At 47.4% G+C, this 19,246-nt stretch overlaps 8 protein-coding genes and 1 non-coding gene across 9 annotated transcripts; 5 read left to right on the top strand and 4 right to left on the bottom strand.

Annotated features, from left to right (window-relative positions):
* Positions 1-131: 131 nt before the first annotated feature.
* FOXG_21901 lies at positions 132-229 on the bottom strand. The gene has a single exon. It is a non-coding gene; the product is annotated as a tRNA-Ala (tRNA).
* A 295-nt stretch (positions 230-524) lies between these two features.
* FOXG_15384 (uncharacterized protein) lies at positions 525-2,356 on the bottom strand. Its single transcript, XM_018395472.1, has 3 exons — positions 1,838-2,356; positions 1,438-1,784; positions 525-1,384 (listed from the first exon to the last, which is right to left on the bottom strand). Exons 1-3 carry the CDS (start codon positions 2,142-2,144, stop codon positions 596-598), a joined length of 1,443 nt encoding a protein of 480 aa, XP_018255341.1. The 5' UTR covers positions 2,145-2,356; the 3' UTR covers positions 525-595.
* Positions 2,357-2,608: 252 nt separating this feature from the next.
* Positions 2,609-4,354, top strand: FOXG_15383 (uncharacterized protein). The gene is made up of 6 exons (XM_018395471.1): positions 2,609-2,850; positions 2,923-3,013; positions 3,114-3,475; positions 3,523-3,617; positions 3,676-3,921; positions 3,992-4,354. Exons 1-6 carry the CDS (start codon positions 2,710-2,712, stop codon positions 4,155-4,157), a joined length of 1,101 nt encoding a protein of 366 aa, XP_018255340.1. The 5' UTR covers positions 2,609-2,709; the 3' UTR covers positions 4,158-4,354.
* Positions 4,355-4,418: 64 nt separating this feature from the next.
* FOXG_15382 (uncharacterized protein) lies at positions 4,419-6,191 on the top strand. The gene is made up of 2 exons (XM_018395470.1): positions 4,419-5,005; positions 5,055-6,191. The coding sequence occupies exons 1-2, from the start codon at positions 4,479-4,481 to the stop codon at positions 6,064-6,066; spliced, it is 1,539 nt and encodes a 512-aa protein (XP_018255339.1). The 5' UTR covers positions 4,419-4,478; the 3' UTR covers positions 6,067-6,191.
* Positions 6,192-6,746: 555 nt separating this feature from the next.
* FOXG_15381 (uncharacterized protein) lies at positions 6,747-8,677 on the top strand. The gene is made up of 2 exons (XM_018395469.1): positions 6,747-7,542; positions 7,595-8,677. The coding sequence occupies exons 1-2, from the start codon at positions 6,791-6,793 to the stop codon at positions 8,463-8,465; spliced, it is 1,623 nt and encodes a 540-aa protein (XP_018255338.1). The 5' UTR covers positions 6,747-6,790; the 3' UTR covers positions 8,466-8,677.
* A 142-nt stretch (positions 8,678-8,819) lies between these two features.
* Positions 8,820-9,887, top strand: FOXG_15380 (uncharacterized protein; the record flags this gene model as incomplete). The annotated part of the gene is made up of 2 exons (XM_018395468.1): positions 8,820-8,894; positions 8,943-9,887. The coding sequence occupies 2 exons, from the start codon at positions 8,820-8,822 to the stop codon at positions 9,885-9,887; spliced, it is 1,020 nt and encodes a 339-aa protein (XP_018255337.1).
* Positions 9,888-10,111: 224 nt separating this feature from the next.
* On the bottom strand, positions 10,112-12,183 carry FOXG_15379 (uncharacterized protein; the record flags this gene model as incomplete). Its single annotated transcript, XM_018395467.1, has 6 exons — positions 10,112-10,338; positions 10,394-10,647; positions 10,698-11,376; positions 11,435-11,687; positions 11,739-11,998; positions 12,048-12,183. The coding sequence occupies 6 exons, from the start codon at positions 12,181-12,183 to the stop codon at positions 10,112-10,114; spliced, it is 1,809 nt and encodes a 602-aa protein (XP_018255336.1).
* A 1,479-nt stretch (positions 12,184-13,662) lies between these two features.
* FOXG_15378 (uncharacterized protein) lies at positions 13,663-17,162 on the top strand (the record flags this gene model as incomplete). The annotated part of the gene is made up of 7 exons (XM_018395466.1): positions 13,663-14,261; positions 14,311-14,360; positions 14,406-14,649; positions 14,706-14,879; positions 14,926-15,110; positions 15,161-15,303; positions 15,502-17,162. The coding sequence occupies exons 1-7, from the start codon at positions 13,863-13,865 to the stop codon at positions 17,160-17,162; spliced, it is 2,856 nt and encodes a 951-aa protein (XP_018255335.1). The 5' UTR covers positions 13,663-13,862.
* A 525-nt stretch (positions 17,163-17,687) lies between these two features.
* Positions 17,688-19,209, bottom strand: FOXG_15377 (uncharacterized protein; the record flags this gene model as incomplete). Its single annotated transcript, XM_018395465.1, has 3 exons — positions 18,611-19,209; positions 18,518-18,564; positions 17,688-18,230 (listed from the first exon to the last, which is right to left on the bottom strand). The coding sequence occupies exons 1-3, from the start codon at positions 19,194-19,196 to the stop codon at positions 17,688-17,690; spliced, it is 1,176 nt and encodes a 391-aa protein (XP_018255334.1). The 5' UTR covers positions 19,197-19,209.
* Between the last annotated feature and the right edge of the window lie 37 nt (positions 19,210-19,246).

Raw genomic sequence — 19,246 nt, 5'->3', positions numbered from 1 at the left:
CGCCGTTTAAAAAAAAATATCTTTCAACTGCTCACTCGTTGTAAAACTACGTAACAATACATAGCGCAGAAAGACAACTGATGTTACATACGTCAAAAAAAAGACTGATGGTGGAATCTAACCACCTGCGCTGGACGAACAGGGAATCGAACCCTGGACCACTCCCAGATGCGAGCATCCGATGGACGAAACTTGCTAAGGGAGTATTATACCACTAAACCATTCGCCCGGAATTGTTGAACAACAGTACCGAATTAGTGTTTAGGTTACTGGCGCAAGAGAGACGCAATGAATTTCCATCGGATATTGCGAATCGCCCACCTGTTATCTGAAACGTAGCCATTCAAGCTTGGCGATGCCATCGGATTGTCTGGACTTTGTCCGCCCGTTAGGTTCTTCACTGGATTGATGATTGGTTCATGGTTTGGAAACCTTGGTGGCCCGTTTGAGCCGCACCGTTGCAACCGCGGCTTTACGAAGAATGACCACCAACGTTAGTATAAAACACATCAGTCTCAAGAATTTTACAATCAAGACAAAATCATTAAAAGTCTACCAAATAAATACGAAAACCCATCTATGAACTTTTCCCTCACTACGCAGCAACCATCGCCCCAACCGGCTTAACCTCAACGTCATCAATCTCCATCTGCAGGGTAATCTTCTCCCAAACCGCCGAATTACCCAACTCCTCAAACGTATCCTCCACCACCCTTGCCGTCCTCTCCACAATCTCATAAACATCCTCCTTTGTCACAATAAAAGGCGGACAGATCAAGAAGTGATCTCCACTGTACCCATCATACCCTCCATTGGCGTTGAAGAGTGCGATTTCGTACCCAGCGCTCATTCCGCGTGAGTGCAACAAGCTGTTGAGCCCGAGATCGTAGGGGAAGGGGGTTTTGGTTTTCTTGTTGGTCACAAATTCAACGGCCCAGAAGAGGCCGCGGCCTCGGATGTCGCCGACATATGGCATGGGGAGTAAGCGCTCTTTGAGCTTGGAGCCGAGATATGCGCCCATTGAGCGGATGTGCGATAGCATGTTTTCATCGCGGATGATCTGTTGGACTTTTAGGGCGGCGGCGGCGGCTTGGGGATGAGCCATGTATGTCTGACCGTGGGCAAAACCTTTACCGCTCTTCTGGAACGACTCAACGAGCTTGGAGTTGATCATGACTGCTGAGACAGGAGCGTATCCAGCCCCAAGACCCTTTCCGACGACAAGGATATCAGGGACGACATCTTCCTGCTCCCAAGCGTGAAGAGTACCGGTACGACCCATTCCACACATGACTTCGTCAAGAATGAGAAGAGCGTTGTACTTCTCGCAAACGGCCTTTATAGCAGGGAAATATCCCTTCAACGGCATAGCACAACCACTTGCCTGTATCGAATCAGTTAAACAGATAAATCTAATAAAGATAGGAGATGACTTACACTCCCTCCGACAGTCTCAGCCACAAAAGCGCAGACCTTATCAGGCCCAATTCTCAAAAACTCATCATCGAGTTCTTGCGCGAGACGTGCAACGTACGCCTCGTCATCTTCACCGTCGCGCTGTCCTCTGTACGAACTGCATGCTGATACGCGCGAAGAATTCTGCGAGATCAACTGTACAAAGGGGTCTTTTCGTACTTTAAAGTCGCCCAGTGTCAGCGCACCGAGCGTAGCGCCGTGCCATGCCCCAACACGGGCAATGAAGTGGCTTCGTTCAGTCTGAGGAATAGCGAGATGCGAAAAGTGCGTTTTCGCAAGCTTGAGTGCGACTTCGACGGCTTCAGATCCTAAACATCAGTTAGCACTCCATTATCCACTCGAAAACACTGCATAAGCTTACCTGATCCGCAAAGAACAGCCTTGGACATGAGCCCATTCGTGGACTCAACAAGAAAATCCGCAAGACCTTCTGCCGCCTGCGTCTTGTAGAAACCAGGATGACAATACGGAACACTCACCAGCTGCTCTACAACAGCTCTCTGAACGTCCTTGTTATCGTAGCCCAGACACGCAACAGCCGCTCCACTCGTAGCGTCTAGAATCTTGCGCCCATCACTGGTGTTGAGATAAATCCCCTCCGTCGACTCAATAAGAGCCGCGGGATGTTTCTGAAAGTTTTTGTAGAGAAGACTGTTTGTGGGTGCCATGATGTAATACCGAAATGTTGATGAATTGAAGATCCATTGTGTCGTGTGCCTTTCTCCTTATATACCCCCGATGATATCAGAGATACGTATATCGCTCTGGCTAGCTCTTGACAATCATTGATAGACAGACGCGAAAATGTTTCGATAAGCCTTAGTCTCCGATGTAGCTGACCAATATTTCCAGGTATGTAGTGTAATGATCCTTTCTGGCGGGCCGCATGTGCTAGGGCCACAGCAAGAAACAAGGCGGTGTCTTATAACCAACCTCCAATCACTCTCTGTCTTCTCATTCTACAGCATCTCTTGATTTGCATCTAGTGTGAGACACGGGCCAAGACACTATTTGCTTCTGTCTCATCTCAGCCGCAGTCTCAGCGTCGATCTTTGCTGCTTACAGTCCGCCCTTGGAAAAGCGGCACGGGCGGCTGCACCCAGAGGCACAGCTACTTTAAGGCCATTCCCATCTTTACTCCTCCCAACCTTTTTCACCTTCATCTCTTATTGGATATTATTTGTTTACCTCAGTATCTTTAGATTTTTTTTTTTGAACTGCCGAGAGTGGAGAATGGATATCCCGTTCAAGGATGTTGTCTTTGATACGTCAGATCCTCATGGATCAGCCCTGTCGCTTCTTCCGCTCCTGTTCCCCGATCGGAAGATCGACGATATGCGTATTTCCGCTTTGACTCAGGGCACGACAAATGGCGTGAGTATTCCCTCATACTGACCTCCCCTCTACCCAGGTACACGGGCTTGCGCGCTAAAACAACTTTGGCAGCTTTTCAAGGTTACGATCGATGCATCCACTGCAGATGCGGTGCTAATCAAGGTCTACGGAGATGGCACGGATATCACCATTGATCGCGAGAGTACGTACCTATTCCCCCAATACTTTGTCCCTCGAGAGTCTGATAATCTCGTCTGGAACTTCCGTCTTGGATTCGTGTCTAACGTGACATATTGCGACAGAGGAACTCAGGGTGCACAAGCTCCTGGCTGAGCGTCAGCTCTCTTCATCTCCACTGGTTCGCTTCAATAATGGACATGCGTATCAGTTCATCTCTGGGCGAGTCTGCTCTGAAGGCGACATGTCTGAGACAAGAATTTTCCGCGGCGTTGCGAGAGAGCTGGCTCGGTGGCACGCGACGCTTCCTACAGCAGATGCAAAGGAAGTCTTGACCTACAAACCAGGCGTTTGGTCCACCGCGAAGAAATGGCTAGATGCTATCTCTAAACACCCTCACCGATCAAAGGCCGAAATTGATGATTTGCATGAAAAGTTCAAGTATCTAGCCGATAACCTGTTGTCAACTGACATGTCGGAGCCCTTGGTACGTCGTTGCATTTTTTTTTGCTTGTCTGTTACTAACCCGCACAGGTTCTCGCTCACGGAGACCTCTTGTGCGCAAACATAATTGTACAAGAGTCGGGTGATGGCATTGATGTCGCATCAGTTCGGTTCATTGATTACGAGTAAGTCATACCCTGCTCTACAAATGTCCCCGAAACAGAGACACTGAACGACCCCAAGACACGCCACATACTGTCGTCGGGCTTTCGAACTAGCAAATCATTTCGCTGAATGGACCGGCTTCGACTGCGACTACACTCTGCTCCCCAAGACATCAACCCGACGCGCCTTTATCGCAGAGTATCTCACGACCCACGCCGAACTCTGTCGGGGGCACAACACAGACGTACCGACTGTCAATGATGCTTCTGTGGATCATCTAATGCGTCAGGTCGACGACCACAGGGGCTTTCCTGGGTTTTACTGGTAAGTCGCCATTTTGTCTCACAGACGGATAAGTGTGTGGTGGTACAATGACTGATACACCGCTGGACAGGGGTCTCTGTGCTCTCATCCAGGCTGAGACAGCGACCGGAACTATCGACTTTGACTACGCGGGGTATGCGGCGAAGCGCTTTGCAGAATACGAAGACTGGCGTAGTGTGCGGGAGGGAAATAGCCTGTCTCTACCCCTGAGGGAGAAGGTCTGGTCAATGCCGTAGAGTTAACACCCCCACGGTAAGGCATCAGTGGGCGAGACAGACATCCAATACCTTTAGCCAGAATACGTACTACAAGTAGACGACACAAGAAAAAAAGTCAGACACCTACCTAAACTTGATTGGTCACACGCTGTGCAACGTATGACTCGTTTTAGCCAAAGGGAGTCTCTGGCACGCGCACAGCAGCACGGGCTGGGTCATGATTCGTCTACGTAGCAGTCCCCTTTGAGAAGGGGGCGCTTTTTTTTCTTCTTTTTTTTTTTCTGCTTGGGAGCTGACGACAAAGCCAAGCTAAGTCCGATCGCATGATCTAGAACATGCATGGGCCGTGCGAGAGAAGATCGACGGTGTCAAATTGACGGGGGGAGAAGAGAGATATCGGAAATTTTCTGTTTAAATGAGGCAAAGACTAGAACTACCATCTCAACCTCTCCTCAGGGTTTTGCTTTGTACATATCCCTTTTGTTCAGTATCATCATGGCGGTAGCTGGTCGTTTCCTCTCTAGCATCGGCGCCGATGTTCTGTGGCGGTCAAGCCGGGACCTAAAGATCCTGATCCTTCTCCGCTTCATCCGCCTCCTCGGCTATGGAGGAACGACACTTGTTCTGGCGCTGTATCTCAACGCGCTGGGATTCCATGATACGCAGATCGGGCTATTCATGACGCTGACGCTCGTGGGTGATCTTGCTATCAGCTTTATCCTCACTTGGGTCGGTGATCGTGTTGGCGTGAGATTAACAGCTGTTGTTGGGGCCCTGTTGATGAGTGCTGGAGGCGTTGCATTTGCGTACTTTGAGAATTTCTGGCTGTTGCTTCTTGCGAGTATCTTTGCTGTTATTAATCCAAGGTACGTTCACTATTTGTGTGTGATATTGGGGAGGGGACTGACGATGTAGTGCGAATGAGATTGATCCCTTCAAGGCAATTGAAGAATCAGCGATTGCTCGCCTCAGCACAGCACATACATGCAATGACATGTTTGCTTGGTGGTCTATGCTAGGCATGTTCGGCACAGCAGCAAGCAATCTCCTAACAGGCTGGCTCATCAACGCCCTCGAAGACAACGGCATGAAAAAAGTAGATTGCCACCGAATAATCTTCCTCAGCTACGCCGGTATCGGCCTCCTCAAACTCCTATGCTCACTCTTCCTCAGCTCCGAAGTCGAGCAAATGCCCCTCCAGAAAGAATCCTGCTCAACACCCCAATCCGGCATCTTGACCCCCGAAGAAGAAGCATCTGATGATGAGACTGCTCCCCTTCTTGATGATAATAGCTCCGGCTACGGAGCCGTTACCCAAACACAAGCCCAGGTCCTCGCCACAGCCCAAGAAAAGCGCCTCTTCACTCCGTCGTCTTTCACCTTCATGTGGAAGCTCTCCCTCGCACTGATCCTCGACTTTGTGGGCTCTGGTCTCGCACAGATCTCATGGATGACATACTTCTTCAAGCGCGAGTACGACATGCCTGAGGGCGCGCTGGGCTCTGCGACCTTCACCGCCGGCATAATCTCCTCCGTGCTGAACCTCGCGTCGTCACCGCTGTCACGCGCCATCGGACAGGTGCAAACCATGGTCCTCTGTCACACAGTCAACTCCATTTCGCTGCTCATGGTGTCTGTGCCTGGGAATAAGTACATCGCTCTTGTTATTTTCATCTTTAGAATTGTTACGCGCGAGATTGATAATGCGCCTCGACAGGCGTTCATTTCAGCCGGGGTTTTGGATCATGAGAGGACTTCGGCTATGGGTGTTGTTAATATTACAAAGACGATTGGAAGTTGTCTTGGCTTGTACATCACAGGTTTGTTCGCGGGCTTGGATAAGTTCTGGCTTGCGTTTATTCTCGCTGGTGCACTCAAACTGTCCTACAATGTTTTGATCCTGGCATTCTTTTGGAAGAGGCGTTGAAAAGTGTATCATTGTTATTTTCTTAGTCGTTATCACTGCATATCTTGTGTTTTTGCATTCTGCATTAGATAGATCTGGTCGAGTCCTGTATCTCGATATCCCTATGGTAGTAAGACCTTCACTCTACATGTTTCTCAACATTTGTGCTCTGATAAGGCCCATTCCAACGACCAGGTTCCAGTCGTCATATCCACGACATGCTGCGATACCGCTCCGCCGTATCAAATTTATTTCTCGGACTCGGTCCATGCCGTGCCGCTGTATCATATGCAATGAAACATATCTAGAACAACTGTAGGTGGCCTCAAACTCATCTGCCGAGTCCAATCAATAGTTCAACCTCATACGATTGAGTGTCTGTACAAGGCATTGGTTGCATTCCCTGAATACTGCATCTGCGTCAATCCAATTACTTCTCACCACTGACCGAACTATTGATCTGACTTCAGCTGTCTCTGCATGCATATTGAGGTTCCATTGTTGATCTACTTCAGCTGAATTGGGCCGAAAGTGGCTTGCTGACATCTCCTATTAAGGATGTGATTGATGCTAGGCACTCATCACCTCAATATCACATTCATTAGCTCCAGATCGGTATATCTCCCTCAATTCTGTCTTACATGGTGTGCATCTATAATACCCCCGGGTCCTCTCTCATCTCTTTCTCTCATCCAATCTCAAAAAACCTTCCTCTCAAGTCATTGCCATTGGTCAACGTTTCACGATGGATCATCTCCTCCATCTTGATACAGACGTCGTCTGTCTTCTCGCGAAACTTAACTCTTATGATTACATTATCGTAGGAAGTGGTTTCGGCGGAGGCCCTTTAGCTGAACAGCTTGTATCCCAACAATACAAAGTCTTGCTGATCGAGCGCGGCAGCGTCATTTTCTCAACCCACGTTCTCAATACTTCTCGTCCTTACTTCAACCGCGGCGCAAGCAACTCCCCCGAGGGTAACGAGCGCGTATATGACGCTGTAAAAGCCAAAGTCCAATGCACCGACCGCTCTGATAGTTATGTCGGTGGTCCAGTGTATTGCGTCGGGGGACGATCTAATCTCTGGGGCACTTGGATCCCAGAGATTGGTGACGAGACGCTTGGGACTTTCTTTCCTACTGATGTTGTTGATTACCTCAAGGGTGATGAGATCCAAGGATACAAGAAAGCGTTTAGATACCTCACTGACTCGCAGCCTGGCGATGTCGTTTACCCAGAGGGTGACGGCAAGCATGAAGTTAGCGCTTCAGAGATTGGTGACGCAAGTGAGATGTTGAACAATGCCCTATCCGGTTCAAAGTTCAGTCTCATGCCTATAGCAGCGCAATTCAACGCCCCTGCACCATACAAGTTCGCTCAAGGTGCATACAGTACTACCTTGAGCATCATCAATCGCATGTACGCCAACGATCAGTATCTCTCTGTTCTCCTCAACACAGAGGTCATCGCTGTTCAGCATGCTGCCAGCAACACATTGTAAGTACATCCTCTCATAGACTTAAGCTACCAACTGACGACGAAGGCGTAGCAACAAAAGCGTCAACGCTCTCAAGATCAGAGACAAAGCTACCAACACCATCAAGGAACTGGATGTCGGCCGAGCCAAAGTCATCCTGTCCGCCGGGACAATCGGCACCGCCTCCATCGCCCTCAACAGTGGTCTCAACCACCTCAACCCTTTGGTAGGCAAAGGACTCATCGACCATAACGTCTGCTACGTGCGCTTCGCCAAGCAAAAATCCGACAGCGTCACCGAAAAGCCTCTTAATCTGAAAACCCACCTCAAAGTCGGCGGCGAAGAATGTCTCGTCACGGTGACAATCAACGCGAATTTCTTCCTCGCTGGAAGTTCTGCGACGCTCAACACGACGCATTTCTATCGTCGTGATGGGACCCTCATGAGTCCTACTAAGGATGCGGCTGATGAGAAGGAGAAATTCGACACTATCTGCGTACTATTTGAGTTTGTTGGGGGGCTCGATGATGAGAATTCTGTGCTCAGCCTTCCGGGCTTGGATCCTGTCTTGGATATTCGTCGACCACCGATCAAGCATGAGGTTCAGTGCGCTATGGAAGATATCATCCGCCGAGTTCGAGATGCTTTTGTTGGGCTGAAGCCTAATCAAGCTACGTATGCGGATCCGGGAGTGTGTCCTGATCCAGGATTGAGGCCGCAGCATCTGGGCTTTGGAGTGTTTTCTCATGAGTGCGGAACGATGAGAATGGATGGACCGAAGGGGCCTGGTGTTGTGGACTCAAACCTCAAGGTAAAGGGATTGGATAATCTATGGGTTTGTGATCTTTCGGTTCTGCCTGTTAGTCCTGAGGCCAATCCCTCGTTGACTTTGGCGGCTCTTTCGCTGAGGCTTGCTGAGCATCTGTGCGGCAAGAATCATTGAGGTAGGAGAGGAGGGCTTTTGCTCCAAGGGTTAGTAGGATGACTGGTATGTTTGCATAATCATTATCTAGATTGATATTGGAAGGATTCTCTTATTTGTAATCTACGCTGCCTTTGATGCCATTCGTCCGTGAATCCGGCCGAAAGACGGCCATAGAGCCTAAGCTCCAAGCCCATTCGGCCGGAGTTCGGATTTAACATCGCGAATATCCATTTATTTTGGGTTCTCTGTTACTATGCATAAGATGTCCTGTACCTCTACAATATTTCTTGATTCACTGTCAAATTAACGAAAATTCATCCTTTACAACACCAAAGCTTCAGTACAACTTTCATTTATTCCCCAAACCGAGCCATGTCCACGCAACAATCTGCAATAGATCAGCCTGAAGGCTTCTCTAACCACATCGAAAGAGTTGCTATTGTCGGAGTATGGTACATTAGGCACTTATCTACCCATTTCACTGACATAGGATAGGCTGGCGGCCGGCAAGGCGCCCAGATAACCGAGCAACTCCTCAAGACTGGAAAACATGTTATCACTGCCCTGACTCGGATCGGCAGTAGCTCCAAGTTTCCAGACAACGTCAAAACTATCCCCGTCGATTATGAAGATGAAGAATCTATCTCATCAGCTCTGAAAGATCAGCAATTACTGATTATTACCCTTGCCGTCAATGTCGATCCAGAAGTCCATCATCGCATTGTTCGTGCAGCTGGCAAAGCAGACATTCGCTACATCATTCCCAACATATATGCTGCCAACGTAGTCATCGAAAATCAAGGTTCTGTTGATGAGTTCTTCCCCGCTGCACCTCCAATAAATCTGCTCAAGGAAATCGAGCACGTTGGTGTCAGTTCCTGGATCCTGCTCGTCGGAGGTGTCTGGTTCGACTACAGCCTTCCCTCTGGAGAGTTGTTCATGGGCTTTGACATAGATAACCGTAAGGTTACTCTGTTTGACGAGGGTGAAGCAAAAATCAACACTAGCACTTTGGCTCAGTTTGGTCGTGCCGCTGCTGCCATTGCTAGTCTCAAAGAACTCCCAGATAATGGAAACGACATGTCTCCAAGTCTTTCTCAGTTTCAAAACAAAGCTGTCTATCTCTCGAGCTTTTATGTCAGTCAGAAGGATATCTTGAGAAGCATCCAGCGCGTCACGAACACGGCAGACGCAGACTGGGAGATCAAGTATGAGAGCAGTGCTGATCGAATTGAGAATGGAAAGGCTATGGGGAGATCTGGTAATATTATGGGACTTGTGCAGGCTTACTATTCGTTCATCTTCTCACCAGCGGGCCAGGAGCTGAAAACTCAAGACAAACTTCATAATAAGCTACTTGGGCTACCGGAAGAGGACTTGGATGAAGTTGTCAGGGCTTGCGTTGAGAAGGGTGATAGCAAGTTCAAACCACCGCAGTAGCCTTTCCAGAGCGAACAGGGACGGTAGGGACTGCAATGAAACTCAAGTAGCAATACCTAAATAGCAGATGAAATTGTTGACAGACAACAAAGAATGCTCAGTATTCACCCCTCTAATCATTTTGAATTAATTGGACTGCAAGTCCAATCGTCAGTGCCATGCTGGATGCCACCAGCCGAGCCTCTGATCACTCCTTTTGGTATATCACCCAGGACGGGAGAGGTCTATTTGGTTGGAACGACTACGTCCGTGATGCGATTCTCAAGAAGCTCTTCACCCTGTTCAATCTGCCTTTTGTCCATCTTGTCTTTAACGCCATCAAAAGTTGCTTCGACAAACTCTGCCTGATACTGATGGAAATTGAAATCGAAAGAGACCTCGTCATAGGACCCCTTGCGTGACGCATAGTGTTTGGCGTCTTGAGTGACTTGGAAGGAAATAACCCGGATTACTACGTATGTTAGCGACGATGACGGAGAGCACATTCTTCTCAGAAGGGAACTTACCAGCTTGGACGGTCTGGGTGATTTCCTCATACTCAGACTTAGTGAACATAACCCAGTACTGCTGTGGTTCTCGACTACTTTCGCCAGATAGCTTTATACCTTCTGCAATTTGTTTAATCAACTTTTCAAGGTTTGCAAAAGCCGATGTTGGAATGGCGTATCCTTCAAGGACATTGGTTAGAATTTTGGAGTGAAATGAAGGGGCTCTAGTCTCTATTCTCTTATGCGTAGCTTCGTCGAATGTCTTCAAAAACCTGTAGTCGGTTAAGACTGGGTATTTCATACAGTGTATAGTGATTCTTACCATGTAGTGCGGTTGAAAAGGAAGTCAAAAACCTTGGCTCTGTAGATGCTTCTGGCAATCTGACCCTTGGAATCTGATGGCAATGCTCCAGCATCAACCTGCTGCTGGACCTTAGCCTCGCAGTTTATAGTTGCCCAGGCTTGCCAGGTCTTGATAGACGATATTAGCTTCCGTTGGTCTTCTAAAGCCTCTCCTTCTAGAGGCTCTGTAAAGTTGATGAAGAAGGTTGCCCTGACATCGTCTTGATCCTTCGCGTTTTTGAACGCTTTGTCAAATTCAACCGGTGGCAAGTGGTTTTCGGTCTCGGTCAACTTGAGGGTTTCCGGAAAGGTTGTAAGTGACCCCTCTGCCTTGCATTTTCCAGTTGCTTTTCTATTGTCAGACCTGGGTTCACAATTTCCTAAAAGGCTGTCTATACCGCTTTTTGCGTCAAAACTTCCCTTATCCCCACCCAGAACATCGGCAGTTGATACAGCTGGATTCGTATGGGTGGATTGTGGCTGGAAAGACAGTAGTTGGAAACCAGGAGCAAGTCCCTTCCTTTGGGCAATCGTGATGGTGGATGGCTTGATTACACCATCCTTGCCATCTAGGGCAAGAATGTACTCCTCGAAAGTGTTCCCATACGGCCCAATAACAGATCCGACATTGGGATATCCACCACCGACATGAACTCCGACTAAGAGGTCCCGTTAGACGAAGCATACAAGAGAACTAGTTGCCGGAAATTAACTGACCTGCTTCAAGTCGACCATCGTCCCGTTTTCGAAGGACTGGGGCGCCAGTTTGGCCTAGGATAATCAGTATCAATCTTTTCTGGGTCCAACTTCTCGCAAGATCAATATGAACCGTGGCCCAGTCTTCGTACAAATGTCCTCCAACGTCTAGATCTCCGGGATACCCAACAACGCCGAGCTGAGCTGTTGTGGTAGGTGGGGTAACTGAGTAAGGAATTGGCGTCATATCCGTGACTTTCTCATTGAGTCGAAACTAGTAAGTTAATTGAGCCGCTATCGGTTTGAACCTTCAGGATTGACTTACAAAGCCGACATCATGAACAGAAGATTCGGCCTTGAGATACTCGGCTGGAGCAGCGGCTTTAATGCCATGCCGGTACAAGCATGGCGATCTCGTGCCCTCGTATCCGAAATAACATTTGACATACTTCAAGAACCCACCCATGTATGACCAATCGTATAGGTTATGGCCAGCGGTTACGACTATGTCCTCATTGACAAGCCAGCCAGTGCCGATAAACTCGTCATGGCCATTGCTGTAGCCAAGAAAGAGTTTACAGATGGCTTTCGTAAGTAAATAAAGAGATCAAAGTGGAAGACGTTGGTGGCTGACCTTTGTAGTGGCCAGGAGGATTGAACCTTCCCAGTGAAGCTTTCACTCTATGGTCATCTTCTGGTCCAAGGCTTTCTGCGGTTCCAGCCCCACGCAATCGGACTGTGACGGACTCGCTCAGAGATGGTTTCTCCATGTTCCACAAAGCTACCGGGGTGCTAAGCAGTAAGAGAGTGAGCGGGGTGAAGTGTTCAAGAGCTTTGAGAAACGTGGGATCTTACGGCGTATTCAAGTTAATGAAGGCAGAGGTCTCAAGAACCCCTTCAAAAACCTTTCGCGTTGGAAATGAGCTGGTGGTTTTCTCCGGTGTCCCAGGCTTGTTGAGAGTTTGAATTGTTATAAGAAAGCAAAATTATTGTTATGTAATAAATGTTTGATTATATTTAGCTGCATTGATTTACTCAAGGCCCCCATGAAGGTTTATGAATCTAGAAAACTTGACCGCGCCAGTCTGCAAGTCATCTCCGTCCGATTGAGAACACTGAACCTCAGTCGCTCCAATGTCTCTGTCCTGGAATGTGAATTTTAGAGAGGCACGTAAGGAAGGCTTCAGCAACGATTGGAATGCAATCTCAGCCAGCCACGAGAGATCATCCAAACCATATATAGACGCTGGCACGCTTCTGAAAGTCATAGCTATGTGATGAAATAGTTACAGCATTTCCCTCAATCTATTTCAGTCACTACCGAGCGTATCATTCAACAAAGGTTGGCTTGGGAGATTTTAGTACGAAGACAAGTTCTACTGCAGAGTATCGGCCACCTCAATCGTATAACCATTTTTGGATTACGGAGTTTGATGCTTTCTACAAATGAAGAGGCTGATATAAGTGATGTGTGATTAGATTCACAACTCGAGGTTCTAGCTTATGAGGATAATTGCGCCATAAAGGCTTGAAGATATGTACAGTTGAGGTGTTTCACATTCCAAATGCTCTACATACAGGTCAAAGATACTTGAAACAGCTAAGCCAAAGAAGGAAAGAGCATAATTGGGCAACTGAGACATCGCTTTTGGAAGATATTAAATGAGAGGGATAACTAGTTCACAAGATTGGCCCCTGGACGGATTGAAGCGTCTAGTCATTTAATTGAGTTCTGAAATCACCCAGTACGAGCATTATGATCTCAGGAAGATAACCCACCGTCAAGTACTAGAAAAGGCAATGTTGGTCATTATCTACCTTAAGGGCCGTCATACTACGAAACGAACATAAAGTGTCCACTGCAGCTGCTCTGCCACTTCAGCTGCCTCTTCGATGCTCAAAATATCCCTCATACTCTCATCCGCACGACTTGGATGAAGTTGTCAAGAATTGTGTTGAGAAGGCTGAGAACAAATATCCTCCATTGTAGCAAGATGTCACTGGGCAATATCTGGGCCAATCCTTTGGTCAGCTAAGCGCCCATTCAGGTGCGGGATAGAAATGCAGGCACAATTGTGGAGTTCTCAATGTGATTTCAGTGAGGCGCAATTCACTCATAGACCAATTGCCAACTGCCAACTGGCAGATGTAACTGCACAGCCTGATGCGATAACTGACTACCAATCACTTGCAAAACACGACTTGGTCAGCAGCCTGAAACTAATCTCAAATACAAACAGACGAGAAACATTTTACAAAGTCAACAGTCAAACATCAAACTTTCTACCCAACTCTTGGTATTGCTTCCAAACCGACACATTTTGCATGCGCTCTTAGTCGTGGGTCCAAATTCGAATTTTCCCTGTTTGCAGTCGAGATCTGTGGCTGAGAGCTTATATCACCACACAGAACTTAATTAGTTAGAATTTTCTTTGTACCCTGTGACACGATGTCGTTCGGCTTCGGCGTTGGCGATTTCATTGCCGTCGGGGAGCTCTGTTGGAAGATCTACACTCGAGTTTACAAAGTGTCGCGCGACGCACCGGAAGAGCTCCGCGCTTTGATCCAAGAGCTAGGCAATCTCTCAAATACAGTGAACTTACTAAACGAGGAAGTACGAGATAGGGAAGAGTGGATAAAACGGGCAGGAGAGAGACGATTGGAATACACATGCAAAGTCATGAGTCAAGCCCGAGAGACGCTTGAGAAAATGGATCGATTGGCGAACAAATATGCGGAACTCGGCACGGGAGATAGTTCAGAAGGTTCAAAACGTTCTCTTCGTATTAAATGGAACCGAATTAAGTACGCATTGGAGGTGTCCAGCATTAACGAGCTCCGTTCGAAGGTTAGATTCTTCATACTGCTGAATACTCTCAAGCACTCACTGTCTGTAGTTCATGTCCTATAACTTCTACTTAACCCTTCTTTTGCAGGGTGCCCAAAAGTAAGCCCATTTTCCCCTCTATGGAGTTAATAGTTAATAAGCAAGCTCATCCCTGGAACGCATTGAGAAACAACAAACAAAAACGGACATCAAGTTGGAGGAGCTTCGGAACGTCATGATTGGTGACCGCAGTTCGCGCGAGAGTTCTCTTCTGAAAGCTTCGTTAGATGAGGAAGTTCGAGCTGAACTCAGCGCGGCTTTCTTGCGAAGTGCAGAGATCGGTAACAGGCCTTGGGCCTCCATTGGAATCGACGACTGGCTGCAGGCAGGCAAATGGTGGTTATTAAAGGTACCAGGTAAACTTATGATTACAAGAACTGGCCGTCTAACATTTCATCGTAACAGGCTCGGTCCCAAATCAATCATCTAGCCCAAGGGTCTGGAGATGAAGGTCATGCCTACATCAACCTGCTCAAGGCATGTTGGATACTGACAGACATAGTCTCAATACACCCACAACGGACCCATTTAGGTGCGTCTAATGACAGACGAAACGACGACATCCGAAATCTTAGCCAGGTAAAGCAGATCTTGTCCCGCGCTAGCACTTAGACTGATATCTCAGATCGCGAAAACAAGTTTAGAAAGCTTTCCTGGTTTCAACTTTCAACTCCGCGACGTCGAGAACAATACCATGAAAATATGGCTCCAAGCGCCGCCCTCAAGCACTATTGCGCCTCGCTTTCAATTTAGCATCAATCGCAATACACCTACCTGGCAGACTTCGGACGGAGAAGTTTTATTTCAGTGGTATGAGAGAATACTATAATTGATATTTGCCTATCTGATCAAATTCATAGTTTTGCTGAAATTAAAACTTCAACCGAGTTTATTCAGGACACCCTAGAAGAATGTTTTCTCATGTTGGAAGTGCCCCAACAGGGCATTTATCTCAACCTTATCCTGCAAAACTTTGCTGGTCAGGATATCCATAAGCTGGAAGGTAAATATTGTGCCTGCCATGAAAACGAAGAACCGAAGTTTAATGTCCCTTCTTTCAGTTGAGCCATGTGATGGCGGTGACGAGGCCTGGCCAAAGTTGCAACATGAGATAAAGAAGCTGGGGAGCGAAGTCAGACTCTCGAATGCCCAAGGAAGGTTGTGTCTCTGCCATTAATACTCGCTTATTGACTTTTTTTAGACTCCGAGGCCTTGATAGCGATCCTTTGGGGATTCCAGCTGTTTGAATCCGCGTTTCAACCAGCATCCCTGACCGTATCGATGGTTCACTCGGTCTCTGTGCTAGCTAATTGGCCGAGTCGATATCCGAGCTGTCTCCCGCTTCCTGGTTATGACCTTGGCTTCCATGGTCGATCCGACTCGCTTTCATTGTTATTAAGAACCATCATTAATGATGTAGTCAAGGAAGTCTATCAGGATAGGAGACCAAGCTCGTTGTTTTTTGATAGGGACTGTCTGGACGTCAAATTACCACTAGATGTCTTCGCTTGGAAAATCATTTGTTGGCATTGTGAGAAGTTCGCGGAAGCCAAGTCGCTGCTTGAAGAGTTCAATCCTCATGGACACCTACGCGACTCCCTGGTTCAAACCGCGTTTCTACGACTGGATCGCGATTTTCTAATCCAGCTAGTACAGTATCTGAACTACGAAGATGGATGGCACCCACATGATGTACTCTTTATGGTCAAGGCTGCGCTAAGCTCGGACGATGTCGGATATCTTTCTCTGGTTCTCGAACATGTTGCTGCCAGTGTGCTCTCTGAACATCAGCCTGCCATCTTCCGGTTAGTCAGTCGCCGCGAACGCCTTGAGCACATTGACACCATGATACAAGTCATTGTTGCCCGTCCAACAAGCATTGCGGTAATGCTCGCTTTTTTTCTATGCTCCAGCGATGAACAGGGTTTCAGAGACTTCTTGCGCATCGTCGACGGCCGTGGTGGCTCCTTCAGAGGCAAAACAACTGATGAGGTAGATTTCTCGTATTTCTATCCTACTTTTGTGGCTGGATGTGCTCGCTTGATAGAGACACAGAGTCCTAATATACTGAGCCTGTATCTCGATACGCTTGAGGGGTTGGGTATTGATTTTCATACTATTGAAGGCTGTAAAGACACTAAGTCGTCTCAGCTGGCTCTCCTTCCGGCTTTGGTCTCCCCATATCCGGCATTCCTCCGCATTCTGTTAGAACGGGAAGTCGTAGTGGCAGATATGCCGCCTTTTTTCATGGAGCGTGTCAGGAGTCAGTACATGCCGTCTGCAAGGGAGGCAAATTCCAGGATGGCACTGGTTCAATATCCTCATTACTCAATGCTACATTGGCCTCTTTACTGCGCTGTTACGCTTGCCTGCGACATAGAATTCGTTCAACTACTGTGTCAACACGGAGCATCATTGCAACAAGAGATCAGAGGCAGTAGAAACCACGAAACCAAGGCACCAAGAATAGTTTGTCACCTTTCACGCTTGTCAAGCCTGGAAAATGCTCGACTAGCACACATAGATTCCCTCGTCTTTTGTCACATACTTATCCATATTGGAACCAAAGGAAACCACTACGGATCATTTCAGCAGGGACACTTCAGAGCACCCGAAAAAATAATGGAATACAAAGAGACTTGGGGTTGTATGGAGCGTCTTTTGTTCCGCGATAGCATCTTCTCTAGCTGTTCAGGCGCATGTGAGAGGGCCCATAATGGGAGCTGGAAAGGCAATGATCGCATACGCTCGGAGTTGTTGTCTAGATATACCGAGTTTCCAGGCCGTTACCCTAAGCAGCTTCGAACACAAGGGGACTGGGATAAATGGCGTCGGGACGCCTTACAGATTTTGAGGAAGTAAATATAGGATGGTTTGATCCTTAAATCCGAGATAAGACGATGCGGGTAAAATACAGTCCCTTGGTACCGCCAGCCGGTTATGATCTCAGTATTCAAGAACTGGAATAGTACTATAAGGTGTTGTTCGTATATTGCGAACCTGGACAAAAACAGCCTGAGTAAGGATTGCCGGTTCGGCACCCCCAGCTTCGCCATGGAAGATCTAAACACTGGTGGACTTTACCTACATCAGATGCAACTGCTTCTGGTTAGAACCTCAAAGTATTTAAGTTGATGCCCAGGAGCAGAGCGATAGTTCTCGACTACATATGTAATATACGCGAGAGGAAAAATGGATGAAGCTGTCAGGGCTTGTGTTGAGAGGGCTAATAACAAGATCAAGCCAGCGCGATAGGCTTCTACACAGTGAACAGTAACATCAAAGAGCTCCAGAAATTCCAGATGTATATTAATCCTGAACATGAACTATTAAATACTAAAAGCGCCATTGTCACCGCCTGCTTGTGCATGGCCTGGATGAGCTATCTTAGACCGGTTCTCCTAGAACTCTCATTCCACGGTTTCTGACTCGTGCCTTATATGACTCGGCAGCTATCGCAACCTTACCATGGGGAAGTGCTGACAGTAAGAGTACAACAGCGAGTACCGGCAAAGCAGTAGCGAAATAGACCCAGAACAGATTATGACCAGGAGAATAACTATCAGACATACTGAAAAGGCTCGAGACCCATGCTAAGGGCACGAAGACAAGCGCCAAGAAAGTTAGACGCTTTGTATTTATAGCTTCCAAGATTGAACGTCTCGAATCAAGAAGTTGAACGAGGGACGTCGCTACCATAACCATCTGCTCGAGAGATTGACTATAGTCGTGGAGTTGGTCACGAAGATAGTTTATGTCGTTAAGGGCGCCATTCCAAACTGTAGCATCGTCGCTTGGTAGTATATGAGAGCTGATAACATCCCTTAGGATGTTGAGTTTCCTGTGGCTGCTCCTGCTGCGCCTTTTCCAGCGCTGGAGATCTAGTAGGACTTCATCGTGCAAATGGCCTGCTTTGAGCTGATCCGAGTACTGATAGTGCTTAGAACACCGACTTATCAGAAATTTATAGATTTTCCATTCGGACAAAGTAATATAGATGGGGTAATAACCAGTGCTTAGTACGCTCGGAGAGGTCAAGTCTAATCCCGGCAGTGGACAAGCCTGGAGGTAGTGTATGATGCTTTCCATCATTGATGCCTTATTCCAGGTATCACCAGAAGGAGATCTCTTGAAAGTGGAATAGGACTCTGGTACTCGGAAGTCTTCAAACCTACCATGCGAAATAATGGCTTGGTACATTGATGTGTGATCTATACCAAGTGATGAACAACAGACGTGGCAGCAGGATCCATGAGGAATAGGCCTATTATGGTTAAATAATTGAAATCGCTTCAAAGATGAATGCTTACAAATATTCATATCTCCAATGCTCTTGATGATGAAAGAACAGCATGTTTGCGCTAGGGCCAGCCGTCTACCAGGAAGAGTGACCAACCGTCGGACATGACGCGGAACATTTGACCTTGTTTTCAAATCATATGGAGCTTTCTTCAGCTCATCATCCGTTCCCTCGAGAGCAATGACCTTCTGGCAGTGAAGATGAATATGATCTCTTGTTGCTATGGATGACGGGAGGGTTGCTAGTGATGGAGGCGGTGATGTTTTTTCTAGATTCGCGAAAGCAGCATGAATATAGTCCGTAAAGAACAAAGGGTCGATATCTAGCTTCTCTCCGAGGAGTATCATGAGACCGGGCGAAATATTCTCAACAAAGACAAATCGCGTCGAAACCGACGGTGACATGTTTAAAAGCTGAGAAATCTCGTCCTCGGGTACATCAATGCGTCTTGGTTCCAAGGACTGATTGGTGTAGTCAAGATATGTAACCTTGCTTTCACCAACACATTCATGTTGAAGGTAATTTGAAAGACGAGAAACGCATGGGTTCGCTCGAGCACGATACTCGACGAAGTTTCGGTATGATGGGGTAATCATGACGAGCGGTATGTGATGATAATGTTAGAGTAATTTGATAACGGACGATA

This window comes from Fusarium oxysporum, chromosome 5 (genome assembly GCF_000149955.1).
Source record: "Fusarium oxysporum f. sp. lycopersici 4287 chromosome 5, whole genome shotgun sequence".
NCBI classification, from domain to species: Eukaryota; Fungi; Ascomycota; class Sordariomycetes; order Hypocreales; family Nectriaceae; genus Fusarium; species Fusarium oxysporum.
This window is presented reverse-complemented; position numbering and strand designations above follow the sequence as displayed.